Raw genomic sequence first — 19,914 nt, 5'->3', positions numbered from 1 at the left:
GGTCAGTGACACGGGGTTGGTGATGGCTGTGCCCCGGTCTGTGCTGGGGTCAGTGACACGGGGATGGTGATGGCAGTGCCCCGGTCTGTGATGGGGTCAGTGACACAGGGATGGTGATGGCAGTGCCCTGGTCTGTGCTGGGGTCAGTGACACAGGGATCGTGATGGCAGTGCCCTGGTCTGTGCTGGGGTCAGTGACACGGGGATGGTGATGGCGGTGCCCCGGTCTGTGCTGGGGTCAGTGACACGGGGATGGTGATGGCGGTGCCCTGGTCTGTGCTGGGGTCAGTGACACGGGGATGGTGATGGCAGTGCCCCGGTCTGTGCCTGGGGTCAGTAACACGGGGATGGTGATAGCGGTGCCCTGGTCTGTGCTGGGGTCAGTGGCACGGGGATGGAGATGGCGGTGCCCTGGTCTGTGCTGGGGTCCGTGACACGGGGATGGTGATGGCGGTGCCCTGGTCTGTGCTGGGGTCAGTGACATGGGGATGGTGATGGCGGTGCCCCGGTCTGTGATGGGGTCAGTGACACAGGGATGGTGATGGCGGTGCCCTGGTCTGTGCTGGGGTCAGTGACACGGGGATGGTGATGGCGGTGCCCTGGTCTGTGCTGGGGTCAGTGACATGGGGATGGTGATGGCGGTGCCCCGGTCTGTGCTAGGGTCAGTGACACGGGGTTGGTGATGGCTGTGCCCCGGTCTGTGCTGGGGTCAGTGACACGGGGATGGTGATGGCAGTGCCCCGGTCTGTGATGGGGTCAGTGACACAGGGATGGTGATGGCAGTGCCCTGGTCTGTGCTGGGGTCAGTGACACAGGGATCGTGATGGCAGTGCCCTGGTCTGTGCTGGGGTCAGTGACACGGGGATGGTGATGGCGGTGCCCCGGTCTGTGCTGGGGTCAGTGACACGGGGATGGTGATGGCGGTGCCCTGGTCTGTGCTGGGGTCAGTGACATGGGGATGGTGATGGCGGTGCCCCGGTCTGTGATGGGGTCAGTGACACAGGGATGGTGATGGCGGTGCCCTGGTCTGTGCTGGGGTCAGTGACACGGGGATGGTGATGGCGGTGCCCTGGTCTGTGCTGGGGTCAGTGACATGGGGATGGTGATGGCGGTGCCCCGGTCTGTGATGGGGTCAGTGACACAGGGATGGTGATGGCGGTGCCCTGGTCTGTGCTGGGGTCAGTGACACGGGGATGGTGATGGCGGTGCCCCGGTCTGTGCTGGGGTCAGTGACATGGGGATGGTGATGGCGGTGCCCTGGTCTGTGCTGGGGTCAGTGACACAGGGATGGTGATGGCGGTGCCCTGGTCTGTGCTGGGGTCAGTGACACGGGGATGGTGATGGCTGTGCCTCGGTCTGTGCTGGGGTCAGTGACACGGGGATGGTGATGGCAGTGCCCCAGTCTGTGCTGGGGTCAGTGACACGGGGATGGTGATGGCAGTGCCCTGGTCTGTGCTGGGGTCAGTGACACGGGGATGGTGATGGCAGTGCCCCAGTCTGTGCTGGGGTCAGTGACACGGGGATGGTGATGGCTGTGCCCCGGTCTTTGCTGGGGTCAGTGACACGGGGATGGTGGTGGCGGTGCCCCGGTCTGTGCTGGGGTCAGTGACACGGGGATGGTGATGGCTGTGCCCCGGTCTGTGCTGGGGTCAGTGACACGGGGATGGTGATGGCTGTGCCTCAGTCTGTGCTGGGGTCAGTGACACGGGGATGGTGATGGCAGTGCCCCAGTCTGTGCTGGGGTCAGTGACACGGGGATGGTGATGGCGGTGCCCCGGTCTGTGCTGGGGTCAGTGACACGGGGATGGTGATGGCGGTGCCCCGGTCTGTGCTGGGGTCAGTGACACGGGGATGGTGATGGCAGTGCCCCGGTCTGTGCTGGGGTCAGTGACACGGGGATGGTGATGGCGGTGCCCTGGTCTGTGCTGGGGTCAGTGACACGGGGATGGTGATGGCGGTACCCCGGTCTGTGCTGGGGTCAGTGACACGGGGATGGTGATGGCGGTGCCCTGGTCTGTGCTGGGGTCAGTGACATGGGGATGGTGATGGCGGTGCCCCGGTCTGTGCTGGGGTCAGTGACACGGGGATGGTGATGGCAGTGCCCCTGTGCCCTGATCTGTGCTGGGTGGCCAGTGACATGGGGTGGTGGAATTGGTAGTACCCCTGTTCCCCTGATCTGTGCTGGGGCATCATGTGTCCCTGGCTGTGGTGTGGAGCCAGTGTCATGGGGCCGACCAGGCCCATGAACCCCATACCCCAGTCTGTGCTGAGGGAGGTGGGGGTGGCAGTGCTACTGTTCCCCAGGCAGTGCTGGTGGGGTTAGTGGCATAGAGGGCAGCTGTGCTCATGTTCCCCAGTCTGTGTTAAGTGTCAGTGTCAGTGCTGCTGATGGAGTCAGTAACAGAAGGGTTTGGGTGGCCACATCTACTCAGACAGGAAGCAGCCTCCCATCAGCATAACAAGAAGTCCTGTGACACCTTATAAACTAACAGATATTTTGGAGCATAAGCTTTCATAGGCAAAGACCTGCATCATCAGATACAGCGGGTCTTTGCCCACGAAAGCTTATGCTCCAAAATATCTGTTAACCTATAAGGTGCCACAAAACTTCTTGTTGTTCTTGAAGATACTGACTAACACGGCTACCTCTCTGATACTTGTCCCATCAGCATAGGTACTCAGCCTTCCCAAGAGGCACTGCTAGTAATTCTCTCGCTCACTGAGTGCTCTCTGCTCTGGGCTGGGGGTTAGGTCCTGTCACTGTCTCACACAAGAGTACAGATTTTTCACACCTCTTATCACTGTAGCTATAGCATGCTCGTTTTCTAGTGCAGACCAAGCCTAAGACAGAGAGGTAGAGCAAGTTTCAAGTCTCTTAGAATAGTAGAATCGTAGAATCCTGTGATTAGATTTGTCTCAGGGCTTTGTCAATCTGGGACATAAAAACCTCTAAGGATGGAGACTCCATCACTTCTCTAGGTAATACATTCCAGTGCTTTGCCACCCTCCTGGTGAAAGAGATTTTCCTGATACCCAACCTAGACTTCCCCCACTGTAATTTGAGACCATTGCTCCTTCTTCTACCATCTGTCACTACTGAGAACAACCTCTCTCCATCCTCTTCAGAGCCCCCATTCAGGAATTTGAAGGCTGCTATCAAATCACCTCTCACTCTTCTCTTCTGCAAACTAAATAAGCCCAAGCCCCTCAGCCTCTCCTCATAGGTCATGTGTTCTAGCCCCCTAATAATTTTTGTTGCCCTTAGCTGGACCCTCTCCAATGCATTGATATCCTGTCCATACTGTGGAGCCCAGAACTGGATGCAGTATTCCAGATGTGGCCTCACCCATGCCCAGCTGAGGGGAATAATAACTTCTCTAGATCTGCTGGAAATGCTCCTCCTAGTTCACCCCAACATGCCATTAGCCTTCTTGGGTAGAAGTGCACACTTTTGACTCTCATCCAGCCTCTCATCCACTGTAATCCCCAGGTCCTTTTCTGCTGCACTGCTAATTAGCCATTTGGTCCCGAGCCTAAAACAGTGCTTGGGATTCCTCCGTCCCAAGAGCAGGACTCTGCACTTGTCCCTGTTGAACCTCATCAGATTTCTTTTGTCCCAGTCCTCCTCTTCCCCTTTCCCCAGCTCTTTGAATTTGTTGCTGGGCTTTGGATAGGGTTGAGAACATGTCACCTCCGTCTTCCCCAAGCAGCAAGAGACTCAGAAGAGATTCTGTCTGGGCTGTGGTCATTATGATTTGCTGGAAAGGAACTGAGGCCTCCAACCTAATTATGGGATGAATAGAACTTTTTTCTGGGCTTTGATTCAGGCAAGTGCCATGGAAGCAGACAGCCTTGACACATCATCTGGCTTTGCACTTGGGGTAATGCTGCTTTCTTTTTCCCTCAGCTGGCTGTGCTTTTCTGCTGTGTGACAGCTGTTCCTGGCTCCAGGGCTAATCCTGCTCGCCCACTGCGTGGTGGCATCTGCTGGCACCAGTCCAAATGGCAGCTTCTGTGCCCAGTGCCAGGTCTGATGCACAGGAGCTGCAGGTGTTCAGTAATTGCATGGTTTTATCTGTGTTTTTCAGGGTCCAGCAGGTGAGTCTGGGCCTGGGAGCTCCAGGCGGGATGCCTCCTACTCACCAAGCAGCCAACAGGTGAGTCCTTTGCACTCAGGCCTGACAGTGTAGGGAAGGGTAGGGGTAGCTCCAGGGCAAGAAGATGTCAGCATGGGAGGGTGAAATAGGAGGCCAAAATTTTCTGCGCTTTGTTGACAAAACTGGAAAGATATAAAATTAATGTAGCATTAAATAAATAGATTAAATTAAATGAATTAAAATGGATTCAAAACTGGCTAACTGATAGGTCTCAAGATATAACTGGGGAATTGTCACTGAGCAGAGATTCCACAGGGATCAGTTCTTGACCCTAGGGTATTTAACATTTTTATCATCAATGACTTTGAAGGAAACATAAAATCATCATTGATAAAGTTTGTAGATGATACAAAAATTGAGGGAGTGGTAAATATCCTCGATTCAGACCCATATGAATTTATTGGCAAGCTGAGCACAAGCAAACAATATGCATTTTAAAGTGGCTAAATGTGAATGTTTACATCTAGGAACAAGAATGTAGACCTTATTTATGGGAGGGTGGGACTCTATGCTGGGAAGCAATGACTGGATAAGGTTTGGGAGTCATGGTGCATAGTCAGATGAACAGGCATTCCCAGTGTGCTGCTGTGGCCAAACAGCTAATATGACCCTTAGGTCCATAAATAGGGAAGTCTCAAATAGGAGTAGAGAGATGATTTTACCTCTGTATTTAGCAGTTACATGACCACTGCTGAAATCCTGTGTTCAGTTCTGGTGTCCACAGTTCAAGAAATGTGTTGATATGTTGGAGAGTACTCAGAGAAGAGCCCCAAGAATTACTGAAGGGTAACAAAAACATTCCTTATAGCGACAGATGCAAAGAACTCAGTCTCTTTAACTTAACTAAAAGATTAAAAAGTGACTTGCTCACAGTCTATAAGTATTTGTCTGTGGGGCACATATTAATAATGTTCTCTTCAGTCCAGCAGAGAACATATTAAGGTGATGCAATGGCTGGAAGTTGAAGCTAGACAAGTTCAGACTTGTGTGGTTGATGTGATTAAGTCCTGTGATGGTGTCACTGGTGTGGGTATGTGGGCAGAGTTGGCACTGAGGTTTGTTGCATGGATTGGTTGCTGAGCTAGAATTATTGTTGTGTGGCCTGTAGTTGCTGGTGAGAATATGTTTAAAGTAGGCAGGCTGTCTGTAGGTGAGGACAGGCCTGCCTCGCAAGGTCTATGAGAATGAGGGATCATTGTCCAGGATGGGTAGTAGATCACTGATGATGCGCTGGAGAGGTTTTAGCTGGGGGCTGTATGTGATGGCCAGTGGTGTTCTGTTATTTTCCTTGTTGGGCCTATCTTGTAGCAGGTGGCTTAAGGGTACACATCTGGCTCTTGTCAATCTGTTTCTTCACGTCCTTAGGTGGGTATTGTAGTTTCAGGAAGGCTTGGTAAAGGTCTTGTAGATGTTTGTCTTTGTCTGAGTTATTGGAGCAAATGCGGTTGTACCTTAATGCTTGGCTGTGTACAATGGATCGTGTGGTTTGCCTGGATGGAAGCTGGAGGCATGTAGGTAAGTGTAGAGGTCTGTGTGTTTCTGGTATAGGGAGGTGTTTATGTGACCATCACTTACTTACACTGTAGGGTCCAGAAAGTGAATTTCTTATGTGGACTGGTCCAGGGTAAGGTTGATGGTGGGGTGGAAACTATTGAAATCACGGTGGAACTCTTCAAGAGCCTCCTTCCCCTGGGTCCAGACGATGAAGATGCCATCAATATAGCTCACGTAGCGGAGGGGCGCAAGGGGACGAGAACTGAGGAAGCATTGTTCTAGGTGAGCCATAAAAATGTTGGCAAACTGTGGGGCCATGCGGGTGCCCATAGCAGTGCCACTGATTTGAAGGTATAATTTGTCCCCAAATCTGAAATAGTTGTGGGTGAGGACAAAGTCACAAAGCTCCACTACCATTTGTGCCTGGGCCTCATCAGGGATAATGTTCCTAACAGCTTGAAGTCCATCTTTATGTGGGATATTTGTGTCAAGGGCCTCTACATCCATGGTGGCCAAGATGGTGTTTTCAGGAAGGTCACCAATGCATTGTAGTTTCCTCAAGAAGTTGGTGGTGTCTCGAAGAAAGCTGGGCATGCTGGTGGCATAGGGTCTGAGTAGAGAGTCCACATATCCAAACAATCCTGTAGTGAGAGTGCCAGTGCCTCAGATGGTGGCGTGTCCGAGATTTCCATGTTTATGGATCTTGGGTAGTGGATAGAATGAAGCTGGTTGGGGTGCTAGGGATGTGTCCATGTAGATTTGTTCCTGTGCTTTTGTAGGGAGGGCCTTGAGCAGATGATGTAGTTACTTTGTACACTCCTCAGTGGGATCAGAGGACAGTGTCTTGTAGAATGTGATCTTGGAGAGTTGCCTGGCAGCCTCTTTTTGGTAGTTTGTCCTGTTCATGATGACAACAGTGCCTCCCTTGTCAGCCACTTGGATTATAATGTCTGAGTTGTTACTGAGACTGTTGATGGTGTTGCATTCCACACGGTTGAGGTTATGGGGCAAGCAGTGCTGCTTTTCCACAATTTCTGCCTGTGCACGTTGGAGGAAGCACTCTATTTATAGGTCCAGTCATTTTGACCACGGAGGGGAGTCCATGCAGAATTCTTTTTCCTGTACTGGAAGTGGCAGGGTACCTGTCAGACAGTGCACTATTCAGTGTTGTGTTGGAGATGGCAAAAACAGGCTTTTAGATCCCAGCAGAACTGTATCAAATTTGTGGGGGTGATGGGGCAAAAAGAGAGTCCCCAAGATAGGACAGACTCTTCTGCTGGGCTGTGTGTGTAGTTGCATAGGTTGACAATATTGCTGGCTGAGTTAGGGGTATCACTATTGTGGCCCCCTGTAGTAAGTAGGAGTTTAGATACTTTACAGCCCTTTTTCCTCTGTAGAGAAGTGAAGTGTGCAGTGTAAATCTCCTGTCTTGTTCTGGTGAAGTCCAGCTTTGCAGAGGTTTGTGTGGAAGTTTGGGTTTTTCTGAGGGTCTCCAGATTTGAGAACTCGTTTTTCATGGTTTCCTGTTTGCTGTACAGAACGCTGACCAGGTGGTTCCTCAGTGTCTTAGAGAGTGTGTGGCACAATCTCTCACCATTCTCTGTGTAGTATGTTGATTGCAGTGGGTTTTCCACTTCATAAGGCTAAATATAGTGCCTTGCATGGTGACAGGTGTCACAGGGATAACCGTGTTAGTCTGTATCCACAAAAACAATGAGATGTCCTATGGCACCTTATAAACTAACAGATATTTTGGAGCCTAAGCTCTCATGGGCAAAGACCTGCTTCATCAGGACTTCTTCTTGTTTTTTGCATTGTTTTTGTTTTACTTGTCACCGTGCAAAGCACTGTATTTAGCCACATGGAGTAGAAATCCATCAACCTCATGAAAAGTCTTGCATAGATACAGACAGACAGCATGTTCCTCTCCAAATGTAAACGGATGGACACCATACCAAAAAGACTGAAGGTGAAAAATCCACAGACAAAGTGGGGCTTTGCCCATGAAAGGTTAGGCTCCAAAATATCTGTTAGCTTATAAGGTGCCACAGAACTTCTCATTGATTTTGCTATTACAGACTAACACAGCTACCCTCCTGCTACTATACAGCACTTATAGTTAAAATTAATCTTTTTATTTCATTCTTGATGGAGTCATCAGTAATGGTCGAAGCTTCCTAGCTACACACAGCATTGTATTTGTTCTGTAGCTTCTCTATTATTGTATTTCAACACTCTATCTCCTGTCCCCTTTCTGAGATGCACCAAGTTCATCTTCATGGCATCACAGCCGAAGTGTAAACAAGCTGAGGTTGCTGGGAAAATGGAGGAAATAAAAGTAATGCACTAAGCAGTGAAAAAGCGACAGAGGGGAGAAGCAAATTTTGAAGAGAAGAGGCTGAACAACTAAAGGAGGTGCTGGGAAAACAAGCTCTGAAAACAATACACAGACTGCGTTCTATGGAAAATACAGCTGGGCTAACTATTCAAGTGATAAGAGAGGCTGTCAGTGAACTGAGAAGAATGTCTGAAGAGGGGCTGGAAGCAGGGATGGAGCATGTGGATTAAGTGTTGAACCTTGTAGTTCAAACATTCCAGACATGCCAAATGAACAGGGCGCTTGCAAGGCAGAATAGATAGCACTGAAGCATTAGAAAAAGAAGAAATAGAGCAGTGAAGCAGATAAAAAATGGGAAAATTGTAGGAAACAGACAATGTAACAGTTGCTGCTAAAAGCTGGTAGGACAAGTATGATAAAAGCTCTAGGAAAAATATGTAAGAAGGTATGGGAGCAAGACAGGGTCCTGCACAACTGGTTAAAGGCAGTAATTGTAATTGTACCTGAAGAAAGGAGATCTGTCCAATCTGAGTAATTCCTGAGGTATAGCTTATTATCATTACAGGGATAAATCGTGATGAAAGCAATTGGCAATAGATTAAAACATGTTTTAGAGGAAGCAGTAGGTGAGAAACAGTGTGGCTTCAGACCAGGCAAAAGTTGCTTTGCAAAAAAGTTAGAATGGTCCAAGAGTTGATGGAAAAAGAATGGGGACTGAAAATATTTGCTGTTTTTCATTGACTTGACAAAGGCACATGATTTGGCTTGGAGGGAAGCATTATAGAACATAGTTAAACTCAGATGGAGTTCCACATAGAATAAGGCAATTTGAAAAGTTACATACATACGTACAATCCCCCCCCGCCCACCCCAGTAGTACTGTAAACATTGGTGGAATATTACGCAGCTTCAAAGTTGGGTGTACAACAAGGGGCCATGACACTAGAGAGCATTCATGCTGACAAAGTGAAGCTCACTTGCACAAACTCTGACTTCTAGCAACAGGGCTGTGTCCACACATATTTGTTGATAACTGCATAGTACAGACATACCATGAAAAGAACTTAGCCCAGTGTTGTAATTAAGGTAGCAAATGTGATCCTCAAATACGTAAGCAGTGAATTAACTAGTGGGAGTGGGAAGGTGTTCTTACCTTTTTATATGGCATTAAATGAACTAGATACAGTGTCTGTTTCTGGTGTCCACACTCCAAAAAGGAAGTTGAAAAACTTGGATGAGTTTAGAAAAGTTACAGGAATGATTCAAAGTCTGGAAAAACTATGTTTGATTGAAAGATTAGAAGAAATCTATTTTGTTTATCCAAGAGAAAGTTAAGAAATGAATTGATGATGCTTTACAAATACCCTACATGAAGAAGGGATGTCTGACGGTAGTCTGGCCGAAAAGATGCCCATTGAATCTGGCCTGGAAAAAAAAACAGACTATCCATTGAGTAGCATCAGGGGGGTAGCAATGTTAGTTTGTATGTGCAAAGACAACAAGAAGTCGTGTGGCACCGTATAGACTAACAGATATTTTGGAGCATAAACTTTTGCTTTTGTGGGCAAAGATGAAGCGGATTTTTGCCCTTGAATGCTTATGCTCCAAAATATCTTAGTCTATAAGGTGCCACAGGACTTCTTGTTTATCCATCAAGCATAAGCTAATGCTAGACAAGTTCAAATTAGAAGTAAATCATAAATCGTTAACAGAGGAGATAATTAAGGATGTTGCAAATTCTCCATCACCTTTGGTCCTTATATTGAGGCTAGATCTTGCGACATACATGTTCTTTCTCAACCAACGTTTATGGAATTGATGCTGGAGTCACTGAGTAGAGTTCTTTGGTCTGTCATAGACAAGAGGCACAATAGGGTAATCAAAATCATCCCTTCTGGCCTCCACATATGTGCATCTCAAATGAGAAAGGCACCTCTAGTTCAGAGGTTCTCAAACTTCATTGCACCACTACCTTCCAAGAATAAAAATTATGGCATGACCCTGGGAGGGGAACCAAAGCCTTGAGGCTTCCCAAGACTACTGCCTCAGGTGAGAGGACCAAAGCCAGAGCCTCACTGCCCTGGGCAGAGAGGCCATAGCTGAAGCACAGTTGTTTCAGCCTGAGCTAGGAGACCTGTACCTGAGGCCTGCTCTCCCCACCTCCCTGATCTGCAACCCAGGGGTGAAGCCTGAGGGCATCAATTTTGACCCTTGGCAGTGGTGCTCAGGCTTCAGCTATGGCCCTGGCAAGTCTACACCAGCCCTGGTAACTCCATTAAAACAAGGTCACAACCCACTTTGGGGTCCTGATCCACAGTTTGAGAATCTCTTCTCCAGTGCTATCAAAAATTACTGGGCTCATAGGAATCCCTGGCTAAAGTCCTTTGGCTGTTGGTGTGCAAGGGGTCAGATTAGGTGATCGTATTTGTCCCTTCTGACTTTAAATCCTCCTGTGGCAGGGGAGAAGCCAGCGAGGTCTCCCCTCTCTGCAGGTAGGGGGGTGGAGGAAGTAGCGAAGGGTCTGTTCCCAGCTGAGCAGCAGGTGCTGGGTTCTGTCTGTGCGGCGGGTGAGGAGCAGTTGGGGTGGAGGCTTCTCTCTTTACATGCATTAGAAAAGGCTGGGCATGTTTGCTGTGGGGTTTCAGCTCGGGGGAAAGGGGTGCTTGTCTTTGCCTTTCCTGCAGGACTCTGTTGTCTTCAGTGTTTCTCTGGTTCTCTCCCCTCTCGGTTCTCCCTGGTGCTGCTCCTCTCCAGCCACCTGCAGCCCTTCGGCCTGCTCATCTGGCAGGCAGGGAGACTCGCTTTGTAAGTGCCTCTGGTGTGCAGTGTGTGCTGCTTCTCTTAGCACGCTGCTTGGCTCCATCATCTCACAGGCTTGGTATTTGAGGAGACCTGTGCTGTGGGGAGCAGTTATCAGGCCAGGGCCTCAAGGGTGGTGGCAGGCAACCTATGGCCCATGGGCCACATGCGTCTCATTGGAGTTCTTTTGTGGCCTACGTGACATTTGTTTACTGTTGCCCAGATTGCTCTGGTTTCTATTTGTGTAATTTTTGTCCTACTGGTATTACTAAAGTGACATAAAGCAGGACACGGGCTGATTGCACAGAGCACTGACTGTGAAAGCTATGCATGCTTCTCCATCCAGGCAAACCACTGCTGGCTCAGTCAACCCACCTTGCAAATGCTAGATAGGCAAGCACAATTAGCAGAACTACCCTGTCCTGGGAGACCGTCTTGGTCACAACAACCTTGAGGCCCACGGAGCTAAAGGAGCACCACTTGTGGGCCACTCACTGGCCGAGGTTGCTCATTGCTGGGGTAGTAGATGCTCCCTCTCCGCTAGCTGGTGCTGGTCTGGTGTCTGTGAATGCTTCCTGGCAGAGAAGCTGCGGTATCGGTTGCTTTGCCTGAGCTCAGTAACAAGCTGTGAGAGTGCAGAGTGTTAAGCCAGGGCTAGGACAGGCTAAGCAGGGATTGCAGAAAAGGTTGGTACCCTGGGCTGCACAGAATGAGAACTTCAGACCTCCGCTTTAATGGGACAGGAGAAGCTGGACAGGGAGAGTTGATTGCTCTCATATTGTGCCGAAATTGGACAAGGGGTCCCAACTAGGACTCAACTGACATTCTCTTGACTGTTTTCAGGCTTCCATAAACTTCATCCCACCTCTCGATGACAGCAAATCAGTAAGTGTTTCTGTTCTCAGGACTCACATTCTTCCTGCTTTACATGATGCTCACTGTGAGACCTAAAGCTTTCCTTCCCTTGCACGCTGCTCAGTACCAGCCTTGACCCTCCTCTCCTCACAAAATACTCGGTGCCAGCCTCTACCTCATCTTTTCCTTGCACGCTGCTCAGTGCCAGACTCAACGTTTCCTCTCCTTACACATTGCTCGGTGCCAGCCTCAATCACTCCTCACCTCACAAGTTGCTCAGTGCCAGCCTCAATCACTCCTCATCTCACATGTTGCTCACAGCCATCCTCAACCCTCCTTTCTTCAAACACTGCTCGCTGCCAGCCTCGCCCTGTTCTTTTCTCACCCACCACTTGCCACCACTCCTCTTTCTTTTCCTCTCACTATCCTTGCTGCCATTCTCACCCTCTCCTTTCCCCTCACTGCCAGCCTCGCCCTCCTTTTCTGTCACTCTACCAAATGCTACACTTCACTTTCCTCAAACACTGCCTGCAGCTAGCCTCACCTCCTACTTTATTTCCACTCATTGCCCGTCCTCATCCTGTCCTTCCGTCCCACGGATCCCTGCCAGGTCTCTCACTCCCCATTCCTTACGCTCTGTTCACTGCCACATCTCACCTTCCCCTTTCCTGGCATTCAGCTCACCTCCTACTCTCCTTTACTGGCACTCTACTCAGCGCCAGATTTCACACTCTCCTTTCCTTGCATTCAAATTTTGCTAGACCTCAGCCTCTCCTTCGGTCACGCTCAAACTTCTCTTCCCTCACGTTGCTCAAGGCCTATGCCCTCCCTATTCTTTCGCCACGTTCTCCTTACTCCCCTCATCTCCTCGCAAGCTGCACAGTGCCAGCCGCCACTCTCCTCTCGCACGCTGCTCACTGCCAGTCTCAACCCTCCTCTCCTCACACACTGCTCAGTGCCAGCCTCTACCCTCTTCTCCTCGCACTCTGCTCAGTGCCAGCCTCTACCCTCCTCTCCTCGCACTCTGCTCAGTGCCAGCCTCCTCCCTCCTCTCCTCTCACGCTGCTCAGTGCCAGCCTCCTCCCTCCTCTCCTCACACGCTGCTCAGTGCCAGCCTCTACCCTCCTCTCCTCAGAGGCTGCACAGTGCCAGCCTCGACCCTCCTCTCCTCACACGCTGCTCAGTGCCAGCCTCGACCCTCCTCTCCTCACACGCTGCTCAGTGCCAGCCTCTACCCTCCTCTCCTCAAACACTGCTCAGTGCCAGCCTCGACCCTCCTCTCCTCACAGGCTGCACAGTGCCAGCCCTACCCTCCTCTCCTCACACTCTGCTCAGTGCCAGCCTCTACCCTCCTCTCCTCACACTCTGCTCAGTGCCAGCCTCTACCCTCCTCTCCTCACACACTGCTCAGTGCCAGCCTCTACCCTCCTCTCCTCGCACTCTGCTCAGTACCAGCCTCTACCTACCTTTCCTCACACGCTGCTCAGTGCCAGCCTCTACCCTCCTGTCCTCTCACCCTGCTCAGTACCAGCCTCTACCCTCCCGTCCTCTCACCCTGCTCAGTGCCAGCCTCTACCCTCCTCTCCTCGCACAGTGCTCAGTGCCAGCCTCTACCCTCCTCTCCTCACACTCTGCTCAGTGCCAGCCTCTACCCTCCTGTCCTCTCACCCTGCTCAGTGCCAGCCTCCTCCCTCCTCTCCTCTCACGCTGCTCAGTGCCAGCCTCTACCCTCCTCTCCTCACACACTGCTCAGTGCCAGCCTCCTCCCTCCTCTCCTCAGAGGCTGCACAGTGCCAGCCTCGACCCTCCTCTCCTCACACGCTGCTCAGTGCCAGCCTCTACCCTCCTCTCCTCAAACACTGCTCAGTGCCAGCCTCGACCCTCCTCTCCTCAAACACTGCTCAGTGCCAGCCCTACCCTCCTCTCCTCACACTCTGCTCAGTGCCAGCCTCGACCCTCCTCTCCTCACAGGCTGCACAGTGCCAGCCCTACCCTCCTCTCCTCACACTCTGCTCAGTGCCAGCCTCTACCCTCCTCTCCTCACACACTGCTCAGTGCCAGCCTCTACCCTCCTCTCCTCACACGCTGCTCAGTGCCAGCCTCTACCCTCCCGTCCTCTCACCCTCCTCAGTGCCAGCCTCTACCCTCCTCTCCTCGCACAGTGCTCAGTGCCAGCTTCTACCCTCCTCTCCTCGCACTCTGCTCAGTGCCAGCCTCTACCCGCCTCTCCTCACATGCTCCTCAGTGCCAGCCTCGACCCTCCTCTCCTCACCCTCTGCTCAGTGCCAGGCTCTACCCTCCTCTCCTCACACTCTGCTCAGTGCCAGCCTCTAACCTCCTCTCCTCTCACGCTGCTCAGTGCCAGCCTCCTCCCTCCTCTCCTCACACGCTGCTCAGTGCCAGCCTCTACCCTCCTCTCCTCACACACTGCTCAGTGCCAGCCTCTACCCTCCTCTCCTCACACACTGCTCACTGCCAGCCTCCTCCCTCCTCTCCTCACACGCTCCTCAGTGCCAGCCTCTACCCTCCTCTCCTCACACACTGCTCAGTGCCAGCCTCCTCTCCTCGCACTCTGCTCAGTACGAGCCTCTACCTACCTTTCCTCACACGATGCTCAGTGCCAGCCTCAAGCCTCCTGACCTCTCACCCTGCTCAGTGCCAGCCTCTACCCTCCTCTCCTCACACCCTGCTCAGTGCCAGCCTCTACCCTCCTCTCCTCACACGCTGCTCAGTGCCAGCCTCTACCCTCCTCTCCTCACACGCTGCTCAGTGCAAGCCTCTACCCTCCTCTCCCCACACGCTGCTCAGTGCCAGCTTCAACCCTCCTCTCCTCACACGCTGCTCAGTACCAGCCTCTACCCTCCACTCCTCACACGTTCCTCAGTGCCAGCCTCTACCCTCCTTTCCTCACACGCTGCTCAGTGCCAGCCTCAACCCTCCTCTCCTCACACGCTGCTCAGTGCCAGCCTCTACCCACCTCTCCTCACACGCTGCTCACTGCCAGCTTCTAACCTCCTCTCCTCACACACTGCTCAGTGCCAGCCTCGACCCACCTCTCCTCACACGTTGCTCACTGCCAGCTTCTACCCACCTTTCCTCACACGCTGCTCAGTGCCAGCTTGTACCCTCCTCTCCTCACACGCTGCTCATTGCCAGCCTCTACCCACCTCTCCTCACACGCTGCTCACTGCCAGCTTCTACCCTCCTCTCCTCACACGCTGCTCCCTGTCACCTTCTACCCTCCTCTCCTCACACGCTGCACACTGCCAGCCTCTACCCTCCTCTCCTCACACGCTGCTCAGTGCCAGCCTTGACCCTCCTCTCCCCACACGCTGCTCAGTGCCAGCTTCGACCCTCCTCTCCTCACACGCTGCTCACTGCCAGCCTCTACCCACCTCTCCTCACACGCTGCTCACTGCCAGCCTCTACCCTCCTCTCCTCACACGCTGCTCAGTGCCAGCCTTGACCCTCCTCTCCCCACACGCTGCTCAGTGCCAGCTTCGACCCTCCTCTCCCCAAACGCTGCTCAGTGCCAGCCTCTACCCTCCTCTCCTCACACGCTGCTCAGTGCCAGCCTCTACCCTCCTCTCCTCACACGCTGCTCAGTGCCAGCCTCTACCCTCCTCTCCTCACACGCTGCTCAGTGCCAGCCTTGACCCTCCTCTCCCCACACGCTGCTCAGTGCCAGCTTCATCCCTCCTCTCCCCACACGCTGCTCAGTGCCAGCTTCAACCCACCTCTCCTCACACGCTTCTCACTGCCAGCCTCTACCCTCCTCTCCTCACACGCTGCTCAGTGCCAGCCTCTACCCTCCTCTCCTCACACGCTGCTCAGTGCCAGCCTCGACCCTCCTCTCCTCACACGCTGCTCAGTGCCAGCTTCTACCCTCCTCTCCTCACACACTGCTCAGTGCCAGCCTCTACCCTCCTCTCCTCACACGCTGCTCAGTTCAAGCCTCTACCCTCCTCTCCTCACACGCTGCTCAGTGCCAGCTTCTACCCTCCTCTCCTCACACACTGCTCACTGCCAGCCTCTACCCTCCTCTCCTCACACGCTGCTCAGTACTAGCCTCTACCCTCCTCTCCTCACACACTGCTCACTGCCAGCCTCTACCCTCCTCTCCTCACACGTTCCTCAGTGCCAGCCTCTACCCTCCTCTCCTCACACGCTGCGCAGTGCCAGCCTCTACCCTCCTCTCCTCACACGCTGCTCACTGCCTGCCTCTGCCCTCCTCTCCTCACACGCTGCTCACTGCCAGCCTCTACCCTCCTCTCCTTACACGCTGCTCAGTGCCAGCCTTGACCCTCCTCTCCCCACACGCTGCTCAGTGCCACCTTCGACCCTCCTCTCCCCACACGCTGCTTAGTGCCAGCTTCAACCCTCCTCTCCCCACACGCTGCTCAGTGCCAGCTTCGACCCTCCTCTCCCCACACGCTGCTCAGTGCCAGCTTCGACCCTCCTCTCCTCACACGCTGCTCAGTGGCAGCCTCGACGCTCCTCTGCTCACACGCTGCTCAGTGCCAGCCTCGACCCACCTCTCCTCACACGCTGCTCAGTGACAGCCTCTACCCTCCTCTCCTCACACGCTGCTCAGTGCCAGCCTCTACCCACCTCTCCTCACACGCTGCTCACTGCCAGCTTCTACCCTCCTCTCCTCACACACTGCTCAGTGCGAGCCTCGACCCACCTCTCCTCACACGCTGCTCACTGCCAGCTTCTACCCACCTCTCCTCACACGCTGCTCACTGCCAGCCTCTACCCTCCTCTCCTCACACGCTGCTCACTGCCAGCCTCTACCCTCCTCTCCTCACACGCTGCTCACTGCCAGCCTCTACCCTCCTCTCCTCACATGCTGCTCAGTGCCAGCCTTGACCCTCCTCTCCCCACACGCTGCTCAGTGCCAGCTTCAACCCTCCTCTCCTCACACGCTGCTCAGTGCCAGCTTCAACCCACCTCTCCTCACACGCTTCTCACTGCCAGCCTCTACCCTCCTCTCCTCACACGCTGCTCACTGCCAGCCTCGACCCTCCTCTCCTCACACGCTGCTCAGTGCCAGCTTCTACCCTCCTCTCCTCACACGCTGCTCAGTACCAGCCTCTACCCTCCTCTCCTCACACGTTCCTCAGTGCCAGCCTCTACCCTCCTCTCCTCACACGCTGCGCAGTGCCAGCCTCGACCCACCTCTCCTCACACGCTGCTCACTGCCAGCCTCTACCCTCCTCTCCTCACACGCTGCTCACTGCCAGCCTCTACCCTCCTCTCCTCACACGCTGCTTACTGACAGCCTCTACCCACCTCTCCTCACACGCTGCTCACTGCCAGCTTCTACCCTCCTCTCCTCACACGCTGCTCAGTGCCAGCCTCTACCCTCCTCTCCTCACACGCTGCTCAGTGCCAGCCTCGACCCTCCTCTCCTCACACGCTGCTCAGTGCCAGCCTCGACCCTCCTCTCCTCACACGCTGCTCCGTGACAGCCTCTACCCACCTCTCCTCACACGCTGCTGACTGCCAGCTTCTACCCTCCTCTCCTCACACGCTGCTCACTGCCAGCTTCTACCCACCTCTCCTCACACGCTGCTCACTGCCAGCTTCTACCCTCCTCTCCTCACACGCTGCTCACTGCCACCCTCTACCCACCTCTCCTCACATGCTGCTCAGTGCCAGCTTCTACCCTCCTCTCCTCACACGCTGCTCAGTACCAGCCTCTACCCTCCACTCCTCACACGTTCCTCAGTGCCAGCCTCTACCCTCCTTTCCTCACACGCTGCTCAGTGCCAGCCTCAACCCTCCTCTCCTCACACGCTGCTCAGTGCCAGCCTCTACCCACCTCTCCTCACACGCTGCTCACTGCCAGCTTCTAACCTCCTCTCCTCACACACTGCTCAGTGCCAGCCTCCTCCCTCCTCTCCTCAGAGGCTGCACAGTGCCAGCCTCGACCCTCCTCTCCTCACACGCTGCTCAGTGCCAGCCTCTACCCTCCTCTCCTCAAACACTGCTCAGTGCCAGCCTCGACCCTCCTCTCCTCAAACACTGCTCAGTGCCAGCCCTACCCTCCTCTCCTCACACTCTGCTCAGTGCCAGCCTCGACCCTCCTCTCCTCACAGGCTGCACAGTGCCAGCCCTACCCTCCTCTCCTCACACTCTGCTCAGTGCCAGCCTCTACCCTCCTCTCCTCACACACTGCTCAGTGCCAGCCTCTACCCTCCTCTCCTCACACGCTGCTCAGTGCCAGCCTCTACCCTCCCGTCCTCTCACCCTCCTCAGTGCCAGCCTCTACCCTCCTCTCCTCGCACAGTGCTCAGTGCCAGCTTCTACCCTCCTCTCCTCGCACTCTGCTCAGTGCCAGCCTCTACCCGCCTCTCCTCACATGCTCCTCAGTGCCAGCCTCGACCCTCCTCTCCTCATCCTCTGCTCAGTGCCAGGCTCTACCCTCCTCTCCTCACACTCTGCTCAGTGCCAGCCTCTAACCTCCTCTCCTCTCACGCTGCTCAGTGCCAGTCTCCTCCCTCCTCTCCTTGCACGCTGCTCAGTGCCAGTCTTCTCCCTCCTCTCCTTGCACTCTGCTCAGTGCCAGCCTCTACCCCCCTCTCCTCACACGCTGCTCAGTGCCAGCCTCTACCCTCCTCTCCTCACACGCTGCTCAGTGCCAGCCTCCTCCCTCCTCTCCTCACACGCTGCTCAGTGCCAGCCTCTACCCTCCTCTCCTCACACACTGCTCAGTGCCAGCCTCTACCCTCCTCTCCTCACACACTGCTCACTGCCAGCCTCCTCCCTCCTCTCCTCACACGCTGCTCAGTGCCAGCCTCTACCCTCCTCTCCTCACACACTGCTCAGTGCCAGCCTCCTCTCCTCGCACTCTGCTCAGTACGAGCCTCTACCTACCTTTCCTCACACGATGCTCAGTGCCAGCCTCAAGCCTCCTGACCTCTCACCCTGCTCAGTGCCAGCCTCTACCCTCCTCTCCTCACACCCTGCTCAGTGCCAGCCTCTACCCTCCTCTCCTCACACGCTGCTCAGTGCCAGCCTCTACCCTCCTCTCCTCACACGCTGCTCAGTGCAAGCCTCTACCCTCCTCTCCCCACACGCTGCTCAGTGCCAGCTTCAACCCTCCTCTCCTCACACGCTGCTCAGTACCAGCCTCTACCCTCCACTCCTCACACGTTCCTCAGTGCCAGCCTCTACCCTCCTTTCCTCACACGCTGCTCAGTGCCAGCCTCAACCCTCCTCTCCTCACACGCTGCTCAGTGCCAGCCTCTACCCACCTCTCCTCACACGTTGCTCACTGCCAGCTTCTACCCACCTTTCCTCACACGCTGCTCAGTGCCAGCTTGTACCCTCCTCTCCTCACACGCTGCTCATTGCCAGCCTCTACCCACCTCTCCTCACACGCTGCTCACTGCCAGCTTCTACCCACCTCTCCTCACACGCTGCTCACTGCCAGCTTCTACCCTCCTCTCCTCACACGCTGCTCCCTGTCAGCTTCTACCCTCCTCTCCTCACACGCTGCACACTGCCAGCCTCTACCCTCCTCTCCTCACACGCTGCTCAGTGCCAGCCTTGACCCTCCTCTCCCCACACGCTGCTCAGTGCCAGCTTCGACCCTCCTCTCCTCACACGCTGCTCACTGCCAGCCTCTACCCACCTCTCCTCACACGCTGCTCACTGCCAGCCTCTACCCTCCTCTCCTCACACGCTGCTCAGTGCCAGCCTTGACCCTCCTCTCCCCACACGCTGCTCAGTGCCAGCTTCGACCCTCCTCTCCCCAAACGCTGCTCAGTGCCAGCCTCTACCCTCCTCTCCTCACACGCTGCTCAGTGCCAGCCTCTACCCTCCTCTCCTCACACGCTGCTCAGTGCCAGCCTTGACCCTCCTCTCCCCACACGCTGCTCAGTGCCAGCTTCATCCCTCCTCTCTCCACACGCTGCTCAGTGCCAGCTTCAACCCACCTCTCCTCACACGCTTCTCACTGCCAGCCTCTACCCTCCTCTCCTCACACGCTGCTCAGTGCCAGCCTCTACCCTCCTCTCCTCACACGCTGCTCAGTGCCAGCCTCGACCCTCCTCTCCTCACACGCTGCTCAGTGCCAGCTTCTACCCTCCTCTCCTCACACACTGCTCAGTGCCAACCTCTACCCTCCTCTCCTCACACGCTGCTCAGTTCAAGCCTCTACCCTCCTCTCCTCACACGCTGCTCAGTGCCAGCTTCTACCCTCCTCTCCTCACACACTGCTCACTGCCAGCCTCTACCCTCCTCTCCTCACACGCTGCTCAGT

The 19,914-nt window shown here is 54.3% G+C and overlaps 1 protein-coding gene across 23 annotated transcripts in view; it reads left to right on the top strand.

Annotated features, from left to right (window-relative positions):
* SCRIB (scribble planar cell polarity protein) overlaps window positions 1-19,914 on the top strand; it is a 341,713-nt gene that overhangs the window by 228,942 nt on the left and 92,857 nt on the right. For 15 of the 23 annotated variants that reach the window (XM_074986386.1, XM_074986377.1, XM_074986382.1 and 12 more), the window contains 3 exons: window positions 4,088-4,156; window positions 10,743-10,793; window positions 11,631-11,672. In XM_074986386.1, coding sequence (XP_074842487.1) covers window positions 4,088-4,156; window positions 10,743-10,793; window positions 11,631-11,672 — 162 coding nt within the window. The other 8 variants (XM_074986378.1, XM_074986395.1, XM_074986393.1 and 5 more) reach the window with 3 other exon arrangements.

This window comes from Carettochelys insculpta, chromosome 2 (assembly GCF_033958435.1).
Source record: "Carettochelys insculpta isolate YL-2023 chromosome 2, ASM3395843v1, whole genome shotgun sequence".
NCBI classification, from domain to species: Eukaryota; Metazoa; Chordata; order Testudines; family Carettochelyidae; genus Carettochelys; species Carettochelys insculpta.
Note: the sequence above shows the minus strand (reverse complement) of the source record. Positions and strands in the feature narration are given on the sequence as shown.